The following is a 20,358-nucleotide window of genomic DNA, read 5'->3' as shown; positions in this document are numbered from 1 at the left end:
TGTAATCCTAGCACTCTGGGAGGCCGAGGTGGGCGGATCGTTTGAGCTCAAGAGTTCGAGACCAGCCTGAGCAAGAGCGAGACCCCATCTCTACTAAAAATAAAAAGAAATTATATGGACAACTAAAAATATATATAGAAAAAATTAGCCGGGCATGGTGGTGCATGCCTGTAGTCCCAACTACTCGGGAGGCTGAGACAGGAGGATCCCTGAGCTCAGGAGTTTGAGGTTGCTGTGAGCTAGGCTGACGCCATGGCACTCACTCTAGCCTGGGCAACAAAGTGAGACTCTGTCTCAAAAAAAAAAAAAAAAAAAAAAAAAGACTTAGATCTGTCAATGTTTTTTCAGTTTCATCTTCCTGAAGGAATCTTTCCTGAAGCTGTCTGATGTGTCATAATCTGGATTGGTTGCCCTCTGCACTGGTGTGTAGTTGGCAACCTGGAATCCTCATTCACTGTAATTGTAGGGATTTATTTTGCTACTTCCCATGTTGGGTCTGTTTCCTAAATCGCAGGACTTCTTACTTGGTTTATTCCCTCCTTTTGGTGAGTACACACCCAGTAGCTTCCTGAGAAAAAAGGGTGTTTTTTTTTTTTTTTTATTTCATGTTTAAAGATGCATTTATTCTATTTGTATATTTGAAAGATAGTTTAGACTAGTATAGGTACATAGTTTGGAAGTAATTCCTTAAAATTCTGGGTTACTGTACTTTTGCCTTTTTGCTTTTGGTATTGCTGTTGAGAAGTTAAAAATCTTGACTCCTGATACTTCGTATGTGATCTCTTTTTACTACATGGAAGCTTGGAGGATCATCTGTCTGCAGAGTGCTGAAAGCTTACAGTGATGTTGCCTCTGTGAGTCTCTCTTGATCTATTGTTCTGGGTACTGGGGGAAAGCTTTCAATCTAGAAATTCATGTTTGTTTTCTGGGTAATTGTTATGAATTATTTTGTTGGTCATTTCCTCTGCATTTTCTGTATTTTCTGTTTGTGAAAGCTCTTGTATTTGGATTTGAGTGTCCTGGGTTGCTTTTCTAATTTAATCCCTTCCCCCTCATTTTTCATTTTTATTTATTTGCTTTGTGTTCTGGGAGATTTCCTAAACTTTATCTTCCAGATGTTTTACCGAGTTTTATAATTTCTGGTATCAGTATTTGGAAATTTCCATGAGCTTTTAAAAAAATTCTCTCCTCTTCCTTTCTGAAATAGTGTTCTGTCCTTTTTTAGTGGTTCTACCATTTTCTCTCTTTGAGGATATTAATTATAGGTATTTTAAAGTTTTTTTTTTCTCCCAATGTCATCTCTTTCCTTTAAGTCACTTTTCTATTTGTTTTTGTCTCTATAATTCCTCAGTGGTTTTCCTCAACTATTTATTAATTCTTGGTTGCCTGTGCATGTTAAGGAATGGTGACCCAAAACACTGGAATTTCTGAGTTTGTGAGTGATGTTTGCTTGCCTTGTACTTCACTGATCTGGGTTGGCTCTTTAGTTGGGGAACCTCTGGTTTCACTATCTTGAGGTCTTTTCTCTGGAGCTGGTTAAGATTTCTCAGAAAAAGACTTTTCCACCCTTATGTCTGGGGGATGAAGGAATGGCTGCTAGCTTTCTGGGTGTTTAGAGGGCAGTGGTGGGAAGAGGGTGATTTCTTGGCCTTTATTCTGTGTATGTTCACCTAATGCCCTGTTTTCACTCTAGTTCCCCGTCTTCTGTTTGTCTGTGTCCCCCAGTCTAGGCACCCCTTGTTTTACTGTTTCCAGACAATACTCTTCTGATTATTTGTTGGGGTGAAGAAACGATAGTAGCTCAACTCTGTGCAGTAGGGAGGATACCTGGGCATCTGAGTGCCTTTTAAGCAGACTTTCAACCTATTTTCCTTACTTTATTTCCTCTCTGCCTTTCAACTCTACTTCCACAAGTACTTGTGTCTGAAATTCCTGAGGCTGGGGGGATTCTGTATCAATTGGGTCATGTCCCTGCTTTCTCCATGTCTAAGACTCAGTTTTCTTAGATAATGTAAGTCTCTTAACCTCGTCAGCATCTGCTTCTTAGCTTTCAAAATTTTGATGCTATCTCCTGTCCTGTTCTACCTACCCTTGTGATTTTGTGATTTAAAGGAAAAAAAAAAAAAACCCAAAGAAACAAACTTCTTTACTGATGTTTTAGAGGGATTTACGAGAGAGCAAAAGCAGATGTGTGTGTTTACTCTGTCATCTTTACCTGGAGTTGATTAGTTATGTTTTAACAGAAGTTTTCTATTATATGTGACATTTTTCCTTCCTCTGAGTTGAGAGGTGACTTAATATGTTTACTGTGTTCCCCTGATCTGCTAGAGTAGTAACCCTATCATAGGAGGAAGTGAAGTTAGGCAGACTTGGAATTTCCTAATGTATTCATGTGAGCCCCAAATGATCACAGCTGCCTTTTTCTTCTACACACCATCCCTCTGCAGAATTGATGTCAAGCTAATTGTTTTATAGTTTGAGGAATCTTCCTTTCAATTATTTCTTGAAATTTTGAATATCTTCTGGCCAGCTTTTCTGTTCTTTCTGATCATTTAAGAGGCTAATAAGGGTTCCATCTCGATTGCAACTTGCCTTTGTGGGTGGGATGTAATTAGTCTGGGCCAGGAGACTTGAACTCATTTAGAGTATCTAGGTCAGCCCTATCACTTTACAGGTCCTGAAGCTGAGGTGCCTTGAGGTGGAGTAGATTTCCTAACATATAGGTAAATTGTTAAAAAACCAGGCCTAGAACCTGTATCTCCTGATCTCCAGCCAGTGTTCTTTCCATGATACCATACCTTGGTTTCATTCTTATCAGTGTCTGTTAGTTTTACTGTTCTGTGACCACGGAATATGGTTTTAACTCTGGGGAGCCATATTGCACGTATATGCTGTTGGTCACAAAGGATCTGATTGTGATGGGTCACTGCAAATAAATGATCTCCACTGTGAGACTTTATCAGCTCATTTCGTACACATTGTACCTGAAGAATAGGACACTAAAAATCAATATAAATTTTCTTTAAATCTCATTCATGCAGTTAGGAAGTGCATTTATCCTGATTCGGTTGTAATCTATTTAATTAGAACCGTTGTGAACTGACTGTAGTGGCCTTCTGTTTAGGCCGGGGAGTCTCTTTAAGTTCAATTTTCTGAGAACCTTGACTACATCTATAACAGATGCCAGCCATTGCTGAGCACATTTTCTTCCAGCATCTCTTGCTATTAGAATAGTTCTTTTCTTGGTTTATGTATATCCTCTAAGAATTAGTTTGTGTAGATACTGTCTTATAGTGAGAAACATGTAAAAGAAGGCATATAATTATCTGCGTAAAATAAAAAAAGTCTCTTCTATTCATGGGATGATGTGTGGGCACTCTTATACTAGTTTTCTTAATACCTCAGGAAGACTAAAGAAAGATTCATGAACTTTCTTAAATTAGAAAGTTTGGCCATGAGATCTAGTCATTGCTAAATTGAGTTGATGACAGTTTCTTTGTACTATTTTATAATCCTCTAGGGCTAATTTTTGCCATTAGCTCCATGAAGCACCGTGGCAGAGTGGAAAGAATTTATGCTTTAAATGCAGTTATGGTTTAAATCCAGTTATATTTGGGATCTGCCATTTGCTATCTCTGGCTATGGGAGAGAACTGTTTAACCTGAATCCTAATTTCTTTGGCTTTCTGTTGTGAAGATTTGAATTATATATGAAGACCCTAGTATGGTGCCTGATATTAAGTAGGTGACTAATAAATGATGATAGTGGTGATCATTATTACACATATATGCATACTGGTTTTGTTCCTTGTATATTTTAATTTCATATTTTGGTTCTATATTTTTAGAACCGTGTAATTTTAACTTAAATATAATTATGGTTTGTTCATATTTTAGACATATTTAGTGAGAAATAATTGTGCTTTGAGAATAATTTGAATACAGAAATATTTTAAAGGTTTGCTTCAAAATTCTGAAATCATTAGGTAAAGAATTTTGAGTTTGGAAAATTTGTCAGAAATTTGAACAGTAGGCCGGGCGTGGTGGCTCACGCCTGTAATCCTAGCACTCTGGGAGGCCGAGGCGGGTGGATCGTTTGAGCTCAGGGGTTCGAGACCAGCCTGAGCAAGAATGAGACCCTCTCTCTACTAAAAATAGAAAGAAATTATATGGACAGCTAGAAATATATATAGAAAAAATTAGCCAGGCATGGTGGCGCATGCCTGTAGTCCCAGCTACTTGGGAGGCTGAGGCAGGAGGATTGCTTGAGCCCAGGAGTTTGAGGTTGCTGTGAGCTAGGCTGACCCCATGGCACTCTAGCCTGGGAAACAAAGTGAGACTCTGTCTCAAAAAAAAAAAAAAAAAAAAAAAAAATTCGAACAGTAGAACTTGGGGTGGACTTGATTTTTAACTATGAACATGGTCATGGTATATGAAAGACATTTAAATCTAATTGAATAAATATCCATAATGGGAGTTTTTTTTCCTTAGACAAACTATTGTAGTATTATTTAAGTTGTCTTTTCTCTTATCAAACATTAAGTCAAAATTTAAAGCTAAATCTTTGAACATTCATTTTATACTTAGTTATCTCTATTAGGCTTGATTAGTGTTTCCTTGTTACATTTTCCAGTGAAGACTAGTATAATGATATTTAATTTTAGCTTTAAAGTAAAGGAATTAAATTGTTTAAAAATAATTGGACATTTTTCAGTTCTTTTGGCTGAATTAGTTATGAAGTGATTCAGTTTGTAGCTTGCTGTTATGTCACTTGCATTTGTAACATTTCACTTGCTAGAACAACTTTGTAAAAAACAGAGCAGGTGGTGGCAGCTTCCCTTTGCCACTGAGAGCATAGAAGCGCTGATAGGAAGTTAGTGGAAGTGCTAGGATTAGGCAAAACATTTTCCTGAATCAAAGCCAAATATTTTGTCTGCTCAACTGTGCCGGATGTTACAGGTGAAAGTGTTCTAGTGAGTAAATTGCTGTGCATAGATTTTCTTGGGGACTGACTCATCTGATGTTTAAATCTCTGATATGTCTTAATTTTCTAACCCTTTATGGTTAATGTCAGTATTGATGTCATATTTATCGGTGTATTTTAATTCTTCATTTTCTCTTACATCCACCTCCCACAAGATCCTGAGGCACAGAACACTAGCTGAGATGATAATACGAAAAGTTAGTCTCTACTTAGCTTTTCAGATTTCAGATTGCCCCTTTTTATTCTCTTTATTTTGTTTCCTTCTTTGACATTTATTTAAAGATTGATGTTAGGCTTTCTGATTAAAACACATACACTACTTTTATTTGAAGAAACAAAGGAACTTGTAAGATAGAAAAACGGACAAAGGATTTGAACAGACAACTCAAAGTAAAAGAAATAGTACTATTATAATAATATGATAATGCCATATATGGTTTTTGGCATGTGTCAGACACTGCCTTAAGTGCTTTATATTTATGCTAACTCATTTAATCAGCAACCTTGTAGTACTATTACCTTCATTTTACAGGTAAGGCAGCTGAGGGACAGAGGTTAAGTAATTTGCTAGGTACTTAAAGCTAGTAAGTACAGAGTTGGGATTCAAACCCAGGAAGGCTGGCCTCAGATTATAACTCTGATCAAATATGTGATAATATTTCCTCCAAGCAGAACAAGGGCTATAAATTAGTACAGGGACACACCCTTCGATTACATTGGCAGGTATTTTAAAAGACATGTAATTTGGGAGGTTGTTATTTGTATTCGGGGACAATTAATTGAAAAGCAGTGTGGTAGCACTCATTATGAGTCTTAAAATATTCATATTCTTTGGTAATTCTGTATCAAGCAGTCTCTCCTAAGGAAATAATCAGGAAGATAATGTTCAAGGATGTTCATCAATTATAATAATTATAGTGGAAAAAATGGACAGTTATCCAGTTGTTATGGGATGGTTAAATTATATTTTTCTGAACAGTGAATAAATATTATGCAAACATGAAAAGTTGTTTTTGAAGAATTAGTAATATATAGAAATATTTATAATAAATGAAAAAGCAAGGTACAAAACCATACAGTGTGGTTCTAACTTTTAACATGTATATGTACAGAAAAACAGGAAGGACATATAGTAAGATGCTAATAATTATTTCTAGTGTGTTTATGGTATATTATTTTTGAACATTTTACATTGATCATGTGGTGCTTTTATATTTAGAGGAAACCAGGTGGCACATAGGATATAGGGAAAGCTTAAATGATGACAATACCAGATTGTATATTTCATACGGTAAAAGATAAGTTACTGAATTTCAAGTAGTTTTAGTTTAGATGTTATCCTTGTAACTTTTTTTTTTTGGAAGTAAAACCTTTTTTTTTTGGATTGAAGAAATATGATTTTTTTTCTTAAATGTGATCATTATAATGATTGTTTTAGTACTTTAAGTTTGTTTAAGTTGTGTTAATAGAAGATACAGCATTACATTACTACCCAGTGGTACTTGCTTTTTGAAAAACATCTTGTTGAAAAAAGTGATTGACCTTGTGTGAAAGGAGATGAATGAGTAAGGATTGAATGCAAGGGACACATGGGCTGTTTGGTACAGAATTTTATTATGAATCAGTTTTACTATCAGTTTTGAATATGTAGTTATAGTTTATTGCTACATAAGGATTCAGCTTTTGTTTGTGTTGAAATATTTTTGAAGTTTAGTTCTTAAGACCTAAGGTTTAGGAATCTTAAAATATAAATATATGTAATGGAGCAAAGATACGATGTCTGTTCTATGCGGGTTTAAAGTTCCCATGTTTTGAAATATGTTTAACAAACAAAAGACCAAACTATTAATACATTAGGGAATTGTTATAGAAACAAAGCTTTTCTGTGTGCAACCTGTTAAGTAACATGAATACATTGCTGATAACTTTGCATTAGTTTTGTAAGCAACTTTTATTAATACTTAAATATTAGCCTTTTGGCATTCATCATGGGCACTATGGTACTTACTGCATGCTAACTGATACCCTGATTAAAAAGGATCTAAACTGTAGCTTTTGGGTGGGAAGAAATTGAGGAAATCCTTTGAAAGGAATTACTTCCTTATTTTTAATTTATTTTTTATTTTCTTATTTTTTGTAGTGATGAGGTCTCCCTCTGTTGCCCAGGGTGGTCTCAAACTCCTGGCCTCAGGTGATCCTCCTGCCTAGGCATGGGAAAGCACTGGGATTATAGCCATGAGTGCCTGGCCAAAATTAGTTCAGTTTTACAAACTTATTTTTAAACTCTTACGTGATTTCTAAACATAATTTATAATTCAAATAAGGAATAATAATATAGAAAATAGTTTTATATATAGCGACTTTATAGTAAGTGTTTAGGCAAATGAAATGGTTCAGTAGGAAGTAATGATTATCTGCTTGTTTTATTGTTTAATATAAAGAGCTACATAGACCATCTAGATAGGAATTAGCTTTCTCCCCTTTAAAATCCAGGAGGATTGACATACATTCTTCACTGGGAGAAATCTTACCATGTGAGGTTTAGTGTAAATATTTTAGCACACTTACTTTTCTATATGGAAGCCTATTTTCAGTGGTTGCAAGTAAAAAGAAAAATCAAAACTTGAAATTTTCTTGTGTTTTTTCAGGCTGAACTCACGGGAATCAAATGGCGTAGGTACAATTTTGGAGGGCATGGGGACTGTGGACCCATAATTTCAGCCCCAGCCCAAGATGATCCAATCCTGTTAAGTTTCATCCGTTGTCTGCAAGCCAACCTGCTGTGTGTATGGCGTCGTGATGTCAAACCAGATTGCAAAGAGTTATGGATATTCTGGTGGGGAGACGAACCCAACCTTGTGGGTGTAATACATCATGAACTGCAGGGTAAGGTTTTGCTTTTTCTTAAAAATTATTTGCATCACAATTTTTTGAACAATGGGTAAATTTTGAAAAGGTTATTAAGACTTGCTCAAAAGAATAGATCCCAAGTGTTTAATGGGTGTCTCTCAAAAGGAACATCCTTGCTCTCACCCCTCTTCCTTTCACCCCCATTTGTCCAAGCTCTCTTGTCCTTTCCCAGTCATGCTGAGAATCAGAACCTTGTGAACCTCTATTAAATGAAAGTATTGTGTCCCCTGGGTGTGTTGGGGGTGGAAACAAGGCTAAAACCCACTATTTTTAAATGATAGTGAATTGTGAGTAATTAACAAGGCAGTGAAATGAACAGAATTGGTTTTTCTTAGACTGTGGCTGTTGTGCTTTGTTGGCAGCTGAACTCTGGTGGAAAATTGAAAAGTGATATAGAAACTTAGTAGTGAGCTTTTTTGGGACAAAATTATGAGATGATACTGTATAGTATTTTGAAGAAAGATTACTATAAAGGATCTGGTCCGTTTTTGGTGTAGGAAATTTTCTTTTGCTTTGTTCCTGCTTTTTATGTAATTCGGTGATTCCAGGAAATACTGGCTACAGTGTTGCTTAGATTTTAACTTCAGATTACATCTGATATCTGGAAACTTTGAATTAATATAATAGTTTCGTTATTCTAAGCTGCCTTTTATATTTACCACAGAGTTATAACTAGGGGAAATTTTATCAATATTCTTTGTATTTCTGGTAGAAGTTTTTAGCTCTTTATCTAAGTGTTTCTAAATCAAGACCTAATCCCAGTTGTTAGTTAGGGTATTAATTCTTTTTGACTTAGTCTCCTAGAGCCAACTTTTATTGTCTCCAGACTATATTTTGTTAATTTGTGGTTGAAAAATTTTAGGTAGTGTTTGAAATGTTTTGCTACTTGATATTTTTAATATTTTTTAAAGGACAGAGTAAAACTGACTTTAATATATGTTTGATGGTCTTTTCTAAGGCTTCTAAATTTGCCTAAAGAATTTCCTGCCAACTTCTGCTTGACACCTTTCTTGCTTTTCATGGCAGCCATTTTTTATCTGTGATATCTCCTGCCACAGCAGCCAGAGGGCAGTAAACCACAATGGACTAATTGAACTGTTCACCTTATGGGCCATATGTCTGTTCAACTCAAACCTTTCTCTTGTTATTTTTTAGAGTATTTGGTTTATAAATATAAGAACCCATTTGGGGTGAGACTACTTTCCTTAGCTGATAAATCAGCAAAATCTCAGAACTTACATTCATCTTGAAACCTATTTTATGTAGTTAGCAGTTAACACAGGTAAAATTAGCGTTTTAGAACAACTGGATTGTGTGTATCAGAATTTTCAAAATAAAATACCTCTTAGAAGATACTTAGAACATTTTTGTCTATTTAAATATCAAAACATATGTTTTTATTCTTTAAAAATTTTTTTCACATGGAGCAGAGGTATATAGCATTTTTTTTGTTTTGGTTTCTTTCCCTTTATTTTTCACAATTGTTTCTGACTCTCTTCTTCCATTTTCCTACTCTCTATCGATCCCTTACATTTTAACTTTTTGCTCTGCTCTTTATTTGTTAGCAGCAGAAGTCATCATTTTGTAATGATGAGGAAACCAAACCCAACTGTTAGCTGGGCTTATTTTGTTGATATGTACAGTGAGGTTATTCATCTATACTAACAAAGAAAATTATCAGTGTTCTTTGAAATAGCTTATTAAGTTATTGTGTTATTTCTCATGGGCTTTGTTATTGAGTTAACAAAAAGGTATAAGCTATTTATTTTTTATAGTTTTAGATTTAGATTGCATATATAGATTCATTAATATCTTAAGTATTTTTTGGTAAAGAGTTAAGCAAAGACTGACTTAAATTGCTTTTAAAAATTACATTAATATTACATTAAAATTAGAAAATTAGGAAAACATAGAACCACCAAATGAAGAGAACAGAGAAATAAAAATCCTGAAGTCTAAAACAGAATTTTAGTAGATGTTTTTATGTGTAAATGAAATTGGTATCATACTGTTCTGTAACTCAGTCTTTTTCACTTAACAATATATTGTGAATATTTTTCCATGGAAGTGATTATTTTTGAGTTTGAAAATGGTGTAAACTGTTTATCCTTTGTGTTCCACTAGGAAAGTTATTACAATGATGGAATAATTATAATTTCATGAGTGCCTCTGTTCTTTTTAATATGTTGAATTTTGAGAGAGTTATTAGAGCCAATCATATGAAGTGTCCATTTTTATAGGTAAAGGTGGTTGAAAAGGGTAATATTATGTGGTTCAATCTAATACTGGAAAATATCTGGAGCCTGATTGGAAAAACGAATGGCATAAAGACAACTTTGTTCCAAGTAAGGGAAAATATGGCAGGTAGAGCAATCATGAAGAAATGAAGGATAAAAAGGGAATATTTTATTGGTAGCCATATAAACTGAGGATATTTTGGAATCTATTTCATTCTCTAGTGTATTTGAGCCCTTAGGTTATTAAGTATGAAATGTCTGATTTCCTTAAGTATTAAGACAGTTGATATCTCTGACATTTCACTTTAACACTCTTGTTTTATTTTTACTGTGAAAGTACATCCCTTTCTTTCAAATGCATGTTTTGGCTTGTGATTATCTTTCAGATTTTTTTTTTAAGAGCAATTTTTGTGAAACCATGGATAAGTAAAAAATTTGTGTTATTTTTGAATATGAGCTGCGTTGTGGAACCAATGCAGTGCAGACAGCTTGACGTATCAATGAAATGTTTGGGAAGGATGTGGCTAATGAATGCCCAGTATGTCGATGATTTGAGAAGTTCTCTTCCGGTGATTTTAATCTTGAAGTGAGCCACATGGGTGACCTGAGACCAAGGTAGATAGTGATGAGCTGAAAGCTGTAGTGGAAGTGAATCCATGTCAATCTACGCGTGAATTGGCAACAAGGTTTAACATTACTATTCCAACGATATTTCACCATTGAAACAAATAGGCAAGGTGTAAAGAAGCTGGATAGACAGGAATTGTATGAATTGAACGAGCATCAGAAGAGAAATTGTCTCAAAGCTTTTCTTTCTTTGCTGTCACAACATACAGTTGAACCATTTCTACACCGTATTGTTACATGTGATGAAAAATGGATTCTTTTTGACAATCACAAGCATTCAGTACAATGGTTGGATAAAGATGAAGTGTCCAAACACAGTCCAAAAACCAAATATTCATTAAAAAAAAAAAAAAGCTAATGGTGTCTGCTTGGTGGTCCAGCGCTGGTATTATCCACCACAGCTTCATGAAACTTGGTCAGTAGATTATAGCACGTCTACTGCAACCAGCTGGACGAAATGATGAGGATGCTTGTGATTAAGTGGCCGAGATTGGTCAATAGAGACAGGCCAATCCTCTTGCAAGACAATGCTCGACCACATGTTGCACAGACAATGCTTCTCAAATTAGAGAGGCTGGACTTGGAAACTCTCTGTCATCCACTGTATTCACCAGACCTTGCACCAACTGACTACCACTTCTTCCAGGCTTTGGACCACTCCTCACAAGGAAAAACATTCAATTCTCAACGAGCTCTAGAAAACGCCTTTCTCAATTTGGTCGCCACTTGCTCTCCAGGCCTCTTTGTTGCTGACATAAATAAGCTACCGTTAAGAAGGGCAAAACTATGTTGATGGTTTAGGTGCATACTTTGATTAATTGTACTGCTTCTTGTTTGAGATATAATAAACTACACTTTTGATTCAAAATCAGACATTTCATATTTAATGACCCAAATATTTTGGGTAAATTAAATTGTAGCAGAATGCTGTTAGCAGGCTTCAATATTAAGCATGATTTTACCGTTATTTGTAACATTCTTTTTTATAGGGATGTTTTACTGTTCCTTTAATTGCTTTTTAGTTATGTTCTTTGGCATTTCCCTCTGTCTTTACAGTGTACCCAAAATAGCATACTACTAAGAAACCCCACAGTAAAATATAGTACCAAAGTAACCATCTTGAATTTGAATGTGTAAAGTAGCCCTGTAAAATGATAATAATTCTAACAGGACACACACATAAGTTTTATGATATTACATTTTTTGTTTAAATGCTTAAAATATCTATGAAATAATCTGAGAGAAGACTATATCACATTTATAGTCTATGTCTGTTCTTGGATAAACACTTTGGGCTTTTGTGCTGTTTATATTGTATGGCATAGAGGTTCAGAGCATGGGCTTTGGATTGCTTGGGTTTGAATGCCTGCATGGTCACTTACTCGCTGTGTATTCTTTGTCAAATTATTTGACTTATCTGTACCTCAGTTTCCTCACTGTAAATTGGGATATGAAGTTAAAAAAGTTAGTAAAGTACTTAGAGCAGCATATACAGCTGTTAATCTATAATTGTAGCTATTGTTGCTCTTCCTATGATGACAACTTATACATCAAAATTAAAGTGTTTTGGTATTTTTTAAACAATTGGTTCTATATAACAGTGCTTACTAATGTTCATCAAGTACTAATTTTTAAGTATACTTTTTGGTTGAAGTGATTATAGTTTTGATCTTTAATGTTTGGGTGAAATAACTAGAAATGATAAAACCTTAGAGCAGTGAAGATTATTCCTACTTGTATAAAATTTGTTTTGACTTACGCTATACACAAAGTTTCATACTAAACTAAATTGCATTGTGAAGAGGTCAGTACTTTAAGATTTGACACTGTTGGATCTCTGTCAGGTAGAGTTGTAGCTTTACTGCCGTCTCCCCATAGTAGTGTCAGAGCAGGGCACATACTGAATATGTGTGTATGTCCGTTGTGGGGGTGCGTCCATCCATTCTTGTGTCCACATGAGTGCCTTTATCTGTGGATCCAGTTACAGGGGTTTGATGTAATCCCTATCGTTGATAAGATTTTAGTCTAAAAAGGATATAAGACAAGCACACCAATGTATAAAAAGCTGAGAACGTTATAAGAATATAAAAGAAGTGGACTAGATTGACTGCTTTCCAAATAGGCAGACGTTCAATTCCAGGACATCAGTTCCATCAGTGTTCTGTAAACATAACAGGAACACTGTGAACCCTAGTGCCAAGGGTAGATACCCTTCCTGGTTTCTGGTCCATTTATTCAACCTCTGTATTTGGCAGGAATAGTGATTAGTCCTGGATATGTAAAATGAGTCTTTATCCTTAAAGAGCTTGCAGTCTCATTAGGGAGGTAGCTAAATGAATCTCTAATTCTGACACAATGGAGTAAGTGCTGTAAATGATTTAAGTTATGAGATCCTGCAGAAGCATCACATTCAGCCTTGGGAAACAAAGGGAGGGGAGATGATGAGGAAGCCCAGACTTGGTGAAGCTTGAGGTGAATCTTTACTACACCTTTGTTGTTTTGGCTTGACTAAATTCTTTCCTGTATTTTCAATTTGAATTTGAGATTAATATAGTATGCTGAATTGACTTCTCCTAATCTACCAAACAAAATCATTTTATAAACACGATCTTCTGGCCATTTCATAGTCTGTCAGTCAGTGGTGGGGAAGACATGCAATCTTGAAACCCCACGGTAGTACAAATAGCAAGTACCTCTAGGGACTGGAGATTGCTTGTCCCAAAGCATTGAGAATCCCTGATCCAGAAGGAGAAGTATCAGGTACAGCCTAGTATATGCTTAAGCCTGGTCTCTCCAAAAAAAAAAAAAAAAAAAAACAAACAAAAAACCCCCAAAAGAACCACAATAATTTATCTGTGTTGTCCCTTTTTCTTTTGATTATTACAGATAGACAAATGTAAATTATAACAGGAATTATATCTGTACAATCTAAAAATGGTTTTTCCAATGTCAGTATCAGAAGTCTTAGGAATTGGCTTTATTGTCAGTGTAGGGACAGATTGGTAGTTGCTACCCTTTGTTATATATTTAGAGACATAATTACTGCTTTTTTATGTTCTTAGGTGTGGGCCATTGTAAAAACAGCATTAAACATTAGAGAACTAGGAAAAATGGTTCTGGTTTTCTGACAGTGATGAGTATAAGATAATTTAAGACACTAATACTGTTATTTATACCGTTGAACTAATTGCAAGAAGAAGAAGTGGGCATTTTGTAGAGGTGTGGGAAGGCTGAGGGAAGAAAATAGGGAGCCAGTTTGTTAGTATTAATAATCTGTATCTGTCGGTTGTAATCTATAGTCCTAAGTGATGGATTGATGTAACCTTTGTTTAGGTATCTCCAATGAAGAACCTAACTCCTATACTCTGCCCATCTTTTTATTTTGAAAAATGTTTATACACACACGACTATATCTTTTTTTCCAACTAAAGTATTTGAAAGTAATCTTCACACTTCATGAACATTTACTCCTAAATGTTTATCATATAAATCCTACAAGAATGTGGGACATTTTCCTACATAACCATAACATTCTCCTGAAACTCAAGAAATTTAACATTGATATAATCAAATTATCTAATATTCAGATTACCCCAGTTGTCCCAATACCTCTATACCTCTGATGTCTTATCTCCCCTAATTCAGAACATTCTCCTAGTTGTCTCTTTTTTTGGTCCTTCAGTGATACTGATGTTACTTGAAGGGGAGCAGTTCAGTTGTCCTTTAAAATGTTATATTTTTTGAATTTGTGTAATTAGAGTCAGGTTACACATTTTTGGCAAGAATATTAAGTAGGTGATTTTGTGTACTTTCCGTGGCATCACATCAGAAACATATCATGTCAGTTTGTCCTAATGATTGATGGTACTAATTTTGATCACTTGGTTAAGATAAGCCAGATTTCTCATATATAAAGATATCTTTTCCTTTTGTAATTAAGTAAATCTGGAGTGAAACTTTGATACTGTGTGAATATCCTTTTCCTCAAAGGAGCCTCATTTTGAACCTATTTAGACCAACAGAAAACTTCCCAAACATCTGCTTTTATAAAAGCGATTAAAAGATCAAATGAAGATCTTAAGTCACAGTAGAAGTCAGGGGGAAAAGAGGAACACTGAAGGTCTATCAAAGGCAAATTCAGATGGCAAAGTCAAACTCTGAAAATTAATAGCCCCTATTGCTTAGCATGCTAAAAAGAGGACTGTTGATGTTGAATTTTCTGATACCATAGACAATACATAAAGTATGTAGGAATATATTACTGTATATTTTAGAGTCTGTGAACTTTGAGTTGGTTTTTGGTGATTTTTGGTTATCTTTGACTAAATGAAATAAAATAATTTTAATCAATATTATAAATGGATATTATCAATTGAAAAAATTACTTTCTGGGAAATTAATGACTCTTTTACATATAAAATTGACAGGAACGAAATTATCTGTAGGTAAAATGTCATTCAGTTTGAAAAGTTATTCTAAGGAGAAAACTGATCCCTGAATTTCGCCCCCCTCCCCGTTTTTATATTTTTTTCATTATTGGTGCTCAATTTGCAAATCATTGAAATTAATCTGAGTGAATTGGAAAATATTTTTTTTACATTATTTGGGCTTTTAAGTATAGAATTTTGGTGATTTTGAAAACATGAATTATATTGTTCTGCACCACCATAGTAGATGTGTAGTATGTTATGAATCAGTGCACAATTTTTGAGATTGTTAACACAATGCACTGGAAAAGTAAATTTTACTTTACCTTTCATATTTGTTGTTATTTTGTGGATAAAAATAGAAAAATACATTTCATATTTTGTGGATAAAAATAGAAAAATACATTTGTAGTTCATAAGAAACAAGCACTTTCAGGGAAAATACATATCTGGTGGTAAATGGTAGCTAGTTCTGAGTAGTTTATAAAGTATACCTTAATTTCACTTGAATCTAAATTATTCAAGTCTTGATATAGATTTTCTGATTCTTTTAATTATATTGCTGTTTTATTTTTGTGTGTTTGGTTTTGAAAGAATTAGTTAGACAAAGCCACAAAATAGTTTTCATTGTTTGATGATTATGTAAATGAGTCTAGTGCCTACTTGCCTAAATATTAGACTTAATGATTGTATCCTTAAAAGAAGTAATAGAATACTTACTAGGTAAGCATACATTCATATTATAAAATTATGGTAAGACAATAATGACTTCAGAATTTTTCCATATGAAGAATAGAAAGAGATCTAATGAATTAGATAGAATTATTATGCTAAATATGCTTGAAATTGAGAGAACAAGCTAAAGTCTAACTTTTGAATGTAAATAAAATCGATGTGTTACCACAGGCAACTTACTGAACCATGTAATTAGTTTTTTCTATGAAAAATGAGACATTTATACTGAGATTGTGGTGAAATAGCATGTAAAGGGCTTATGTTCTAATGATACGAAAATTAAACAATTGGTAAAAAAGTTATAATTTAAAGATTGTTGCTTTAGGGAAACGTTTAATTTGTTGATGGGAGGGGAATTTATGTATTTGTAAGTATAGGCATTATGGTCTAATCTTTTTGCATTGATATAAAGTCACCTACTTGTATAAAGTAAACCTTAGTAAAATCCCTTTTAATGAGGTATTAGAGTCACCACTGGAACAAATAGGGTTGACAATTAACTGAACACTAGGTAAACTGTTATTTGGTGTATTGTGGTCTTTTTTTTTGTTAATGTGAGTAATTCTAGTGATGAATACATTGTGACTGATAAGTGTTGAGTGTAACAATTTAAAGGATAGCCATGTTTGATTCTTTAACCCCCTCCCACCCCTGTTTGTGTATATTTTATTTCAAAAGCTTGTGCTTTGAAAGAAAACTTTAAGATTTAGAGTAGGTTGTTGTACATTAACATGGAGAAAAGTTTAAATATTAGTAGAATTTAAGGGCCTCAGTAATTCAAGAATGAATTATCTATTTGAACATTAAAATTGAGGGGAATAGAGCTATAAAAGTACATATATAGAGAACAGTATCTTTTGCCTATAAGCAAACCTGTTGCTGACATATAAATGACATTAGGTTGGTCTTACTGTTTAGAGTATTTTATGTAGGACGTGAAATAAAAACCCCTGAAATAAAACTGTGGTTTTCTTAGGGAGGAAGAAATGGGGAATGGATCTTGGTGAGTCATCAACAATGAGTGTCCTCTCTCATTTATCTAAATGTTGAACTTAGCATACCCAAAGGGAAACTGAAGCTTAGAAAAAGTACGTGACTTAGTCGTGTCACTAGTGGTAGTGAAAGCCAAACCCGTATTTTGTACCTTTTAACATTGGAACCATTGTCTGCTGGGAGGTGATACATAACAAACTGTGATTGTGTCATATTAGGTGAGTAAACTAACTTTACTTAACCAATTTAAATAAAAGTCACAACTGTTTTAATTCTCTTTATATAAAATTAAATCTGTTTACTTACAGAAAGAACACTGGCTTGCATAATTTTGGACAGAAGACTTATCTTTTTTGGTTTTAAATGTTTTCTATGACACTTGGCAAATAGTGTCAGCTCATACATTTAGTCTAGATGCTCTGAACTGAGCACATACCAAATTGATTACAGGGGAAGTAAACATAAATACAGTTTTGGGCTCATAAAAACTTAACAGGAGTAGAACACTTGAATATTTAGACTTGATAGGAGTTAGCATTTGATTTTATAAAGTACAGGCATACCTCAGAGATACTGCCAGTTTGGGTTCAGGCCACCTCAGTAAAGCAAATATCGTAATAAAGCGAGTCATACAAATTTTTTGATTTCCCAGTGCATATAAAAGTTATGTTTACATTGTACTATAGTCTATTAAGTGTACAATAGTGTTATGTCCAAAAAACAATGTACATACCTTAATTAAAAATACTTTAGTGCTAAAAAGTGCTAATGATCATCTTAGCTTTCAGCAAGTTGTGATCTTTTTGCTGATGGAGAGTCTTTCCTTGATATGGATGGCTGCTGACCAATGAGGGTGGTGGCTACTGAAAGTTGGGTGACTGGCAGTTTTAAAAAATAAGACAATGAAGTTTGTCTCATTGATTGACTCTTGTTTTCCCAAAAGATGTCTCTGTAGCAATTGATGCTGTTTGATAGCATTTTATCCATAGTAGAACTTCTTTCAAAATTGGAATTCAAAAATAATTGGAGTCTGTCTTCTCAAACCCTGCTCCTACATTATGAACTAAGTTTATGTAGCATTCTAAATTCTTCCAGTGTTCACAGCATCTTTAACTAGGAGTACATTCCATATCAAGAAACCATTTTCTTTGCTCATCCATAAGAAGCAATGCCTCATCCAATTAAGTTTTATCCTGAGATTGCGGCAATTCAGTCACATCTTCAGGCTCCACTTCTAATTCTAATTCTCTTCTATTTCCACCACATCTGCAGTTATTTTCTCCACTGAAGTCTTAAACCGGTTCAAGTTATCCATGAGGGTGGGAATCCACTTCTTCCAAACTCCTGTTAATGTTGGTATTTTGACCTTTTCCTATACGACTCACGAATGTTCTTAATGGCGTCTAGAATAGTGAATCCTTTCCAGAAGATTTTAAATTTCATGTACCCAGATCTGTCACAGGAATCACTATCTGTGGCAGCTCTAGCTAGCTTTATGAAATGTATTTATTTGTGAATAAGACTTGAAAGTTGAAATTGCTTCTTGATCCATGGGCTGCAGAATGGATGTTGTGTTAGCAGGCATTAATCTTTTTGTATGTCTCCGTCTTGTGTGACGAAGTGCATTGTCAGTGAGCAGTAATATTACGAAAGGAATCTTTTTTTCTCAGCTGTAGGTCTCAACAGTGGGCTTAAAATATTCTGTAAACTCTGCTGTAAACAAATGTGCTTTCATCATCCAGGCCTTTTTGTTCTGTTTATAGAGTATAAGCAGAATGGATTTAGCATAATTCCTAAGGGCCTTAAGACTTTTGGAAAAACGAGCATTGGCTCCAACCTAAAGTCACCAGCTGTATTAGCCCTTAGAGAATCAGCCTGTCCTTTGAAACTTTGATGCTAAGCATTGACGTCTTCACTCATTTCTAGGATAAAAGTCCTAGATGGCATGTTCTTCCAATATAAGGCTGTTTCCATCTACTCTGAAAATCTGTTGTTTAGTATAGCTACCTTGATCAATTATCTTAGCCAAATCTTCTGGACAACATTCTGCAGCTCTCTATATCAGCACTTGCTGCTTCACTTTCCATTTATATGTTTTGGTTTCTTTCCTTAAACCTCATGAACCAACCCCTGCTAGCTTCCAGCTTTTCTTCTGTGGCTTCCTCACCTCTCTCAGCCTTCATAGAATTGAAGAGAGTTAGGGCTTTGCTCTGGATTATGCTTTGGCTTAAGGGAATGTTGTGGTTGGTTTGAACTTTATGACCACTAAAACTTTGGGCCATTTCACTTATCATTTGTGTGCTCATGTGAGTAGCGCTTTTAATTTCCTTCAAGAACTTTTCCTTTGTGTTCTCAACTTAGCTGTTTGGTCCAAGAGGCCTAGCTTTTTGCCTATTGTGGTTTTGACATGGTTTTCTCACTAAGCTGAATCATTTCTAGCTTTTGATTAAAAGTGAGAAACATGCAATTCTTATTTTGACTTGAACACTTAGAGGCCATTGTAGGGTTATTAATTGGCCTAAATTTCAATATTGTTGTGTTTCAGGGAATAGGGAGGCCTGAGGGGAGGGAGAGAGATGGGGGGAAATGACCAGTCTGTGGAACGGTCAGAACACACACACAACATGTATGGATTAAGTTCACTGTCTTACTATGGGTGCGGTTCGTAGTGCCCCGAAACAATTATAGTAGTAACATCAAAGATCACAGATCACCGTAACAGATGTAGTAATAATGAAAAAGTATGAAATATTGTGAGAATTACCAAAATGTGACACAGTGACACGAAGGAAGTGAGTACATGCTGTTGAAAAAATGGTGCCAATAGACTTGTTTGACCCAGGGTTGCCACAAACCTTTAATTTGTAAAAAAATGTAATATCTGCAAAGCTCAATAAAGTGAAGTACAATAAAATGTGGTATGCCTCTATCTTATTGAGGTAATTGAAAAGCTAGAATTATAGATCTGCGTCATTAGAGATCTTTTCTTTCTTCCCTTTTCTTTTTATAGCTCTATTGTCACAGGCCCAGATATTGAAAAATCAGAAATACCTAGCAAAAGAATGGGATAGCTATTGGGTGAAGCAGGAGGTGGTTGCTCGGGCTACTATTTAGTTGTTACATGGTCTCTGGATCTGTTTAAAGTATAGTAGACTAAACTGATTTATAGATCTCTGTGCTTAACTTTCTGTGAATAATTGGAAAGTATTTATGAATGGTCTCCATTTGGTTTTGTTTTGTGATGCTTGAGCAAATGGAAATTAGAACTTTGAATACTCAGCCATGAGTATCAGTGGGAGCTAGGGTTTTAAAATTCTTTTTAAAAAAATCTGAATGGTAGAAATAACACATAAATATACTTTCCCCTCCCCCTAAAATATCTGAACACTATAGAAATCTGTTTTAAGAACTAGAGAATCATGAAATTGGATTCTGTTGCTTTAAGC

General features: G+C 34.7%; 1 protein-coding gene across 1 annotated transcript in view; it reads left to right on the top strand.

Annotated features, from left to right (window-relative positions):
• MED13L (mediator complex subunit 13L) overlaps positions 1-20,358 on the top strand; it is a 268,378-nt gene that overhangs the window by 28,535 nt on the left and 219,485 nt on the right. Inside the window, exon 2 of the mRNA XM_069496718.1 lies at positions 7,632-7,869. Within this exon, the coding sequence (XP_069352819.1) occupies positions 7,632-7,869 (238 nt within the window). The remainder of the gene's footprint in view (positions 1-7,631; positions 7,870-20,358) is intronic.

Source organism: Eulemur rufifrons, chromosome 21 (genome assembly GCF_041146395.1).
Source record: "Eulemur rufifrons isolate Redbay chromosome 21, OSU_ERuf_1, whole genome shotgun sequence".
Lineage (NCBI taxonomy): Eukaryota > Metazoa > Chordata > Mammalia > Primates > Lemuridae > Eulemur > Eulemur rufifrons.
The sequence above is the reverse complement of the archived record's forward strand: the minus strand, read 5'-3'. Positions and strand labels throughout refer to the sequence as shown.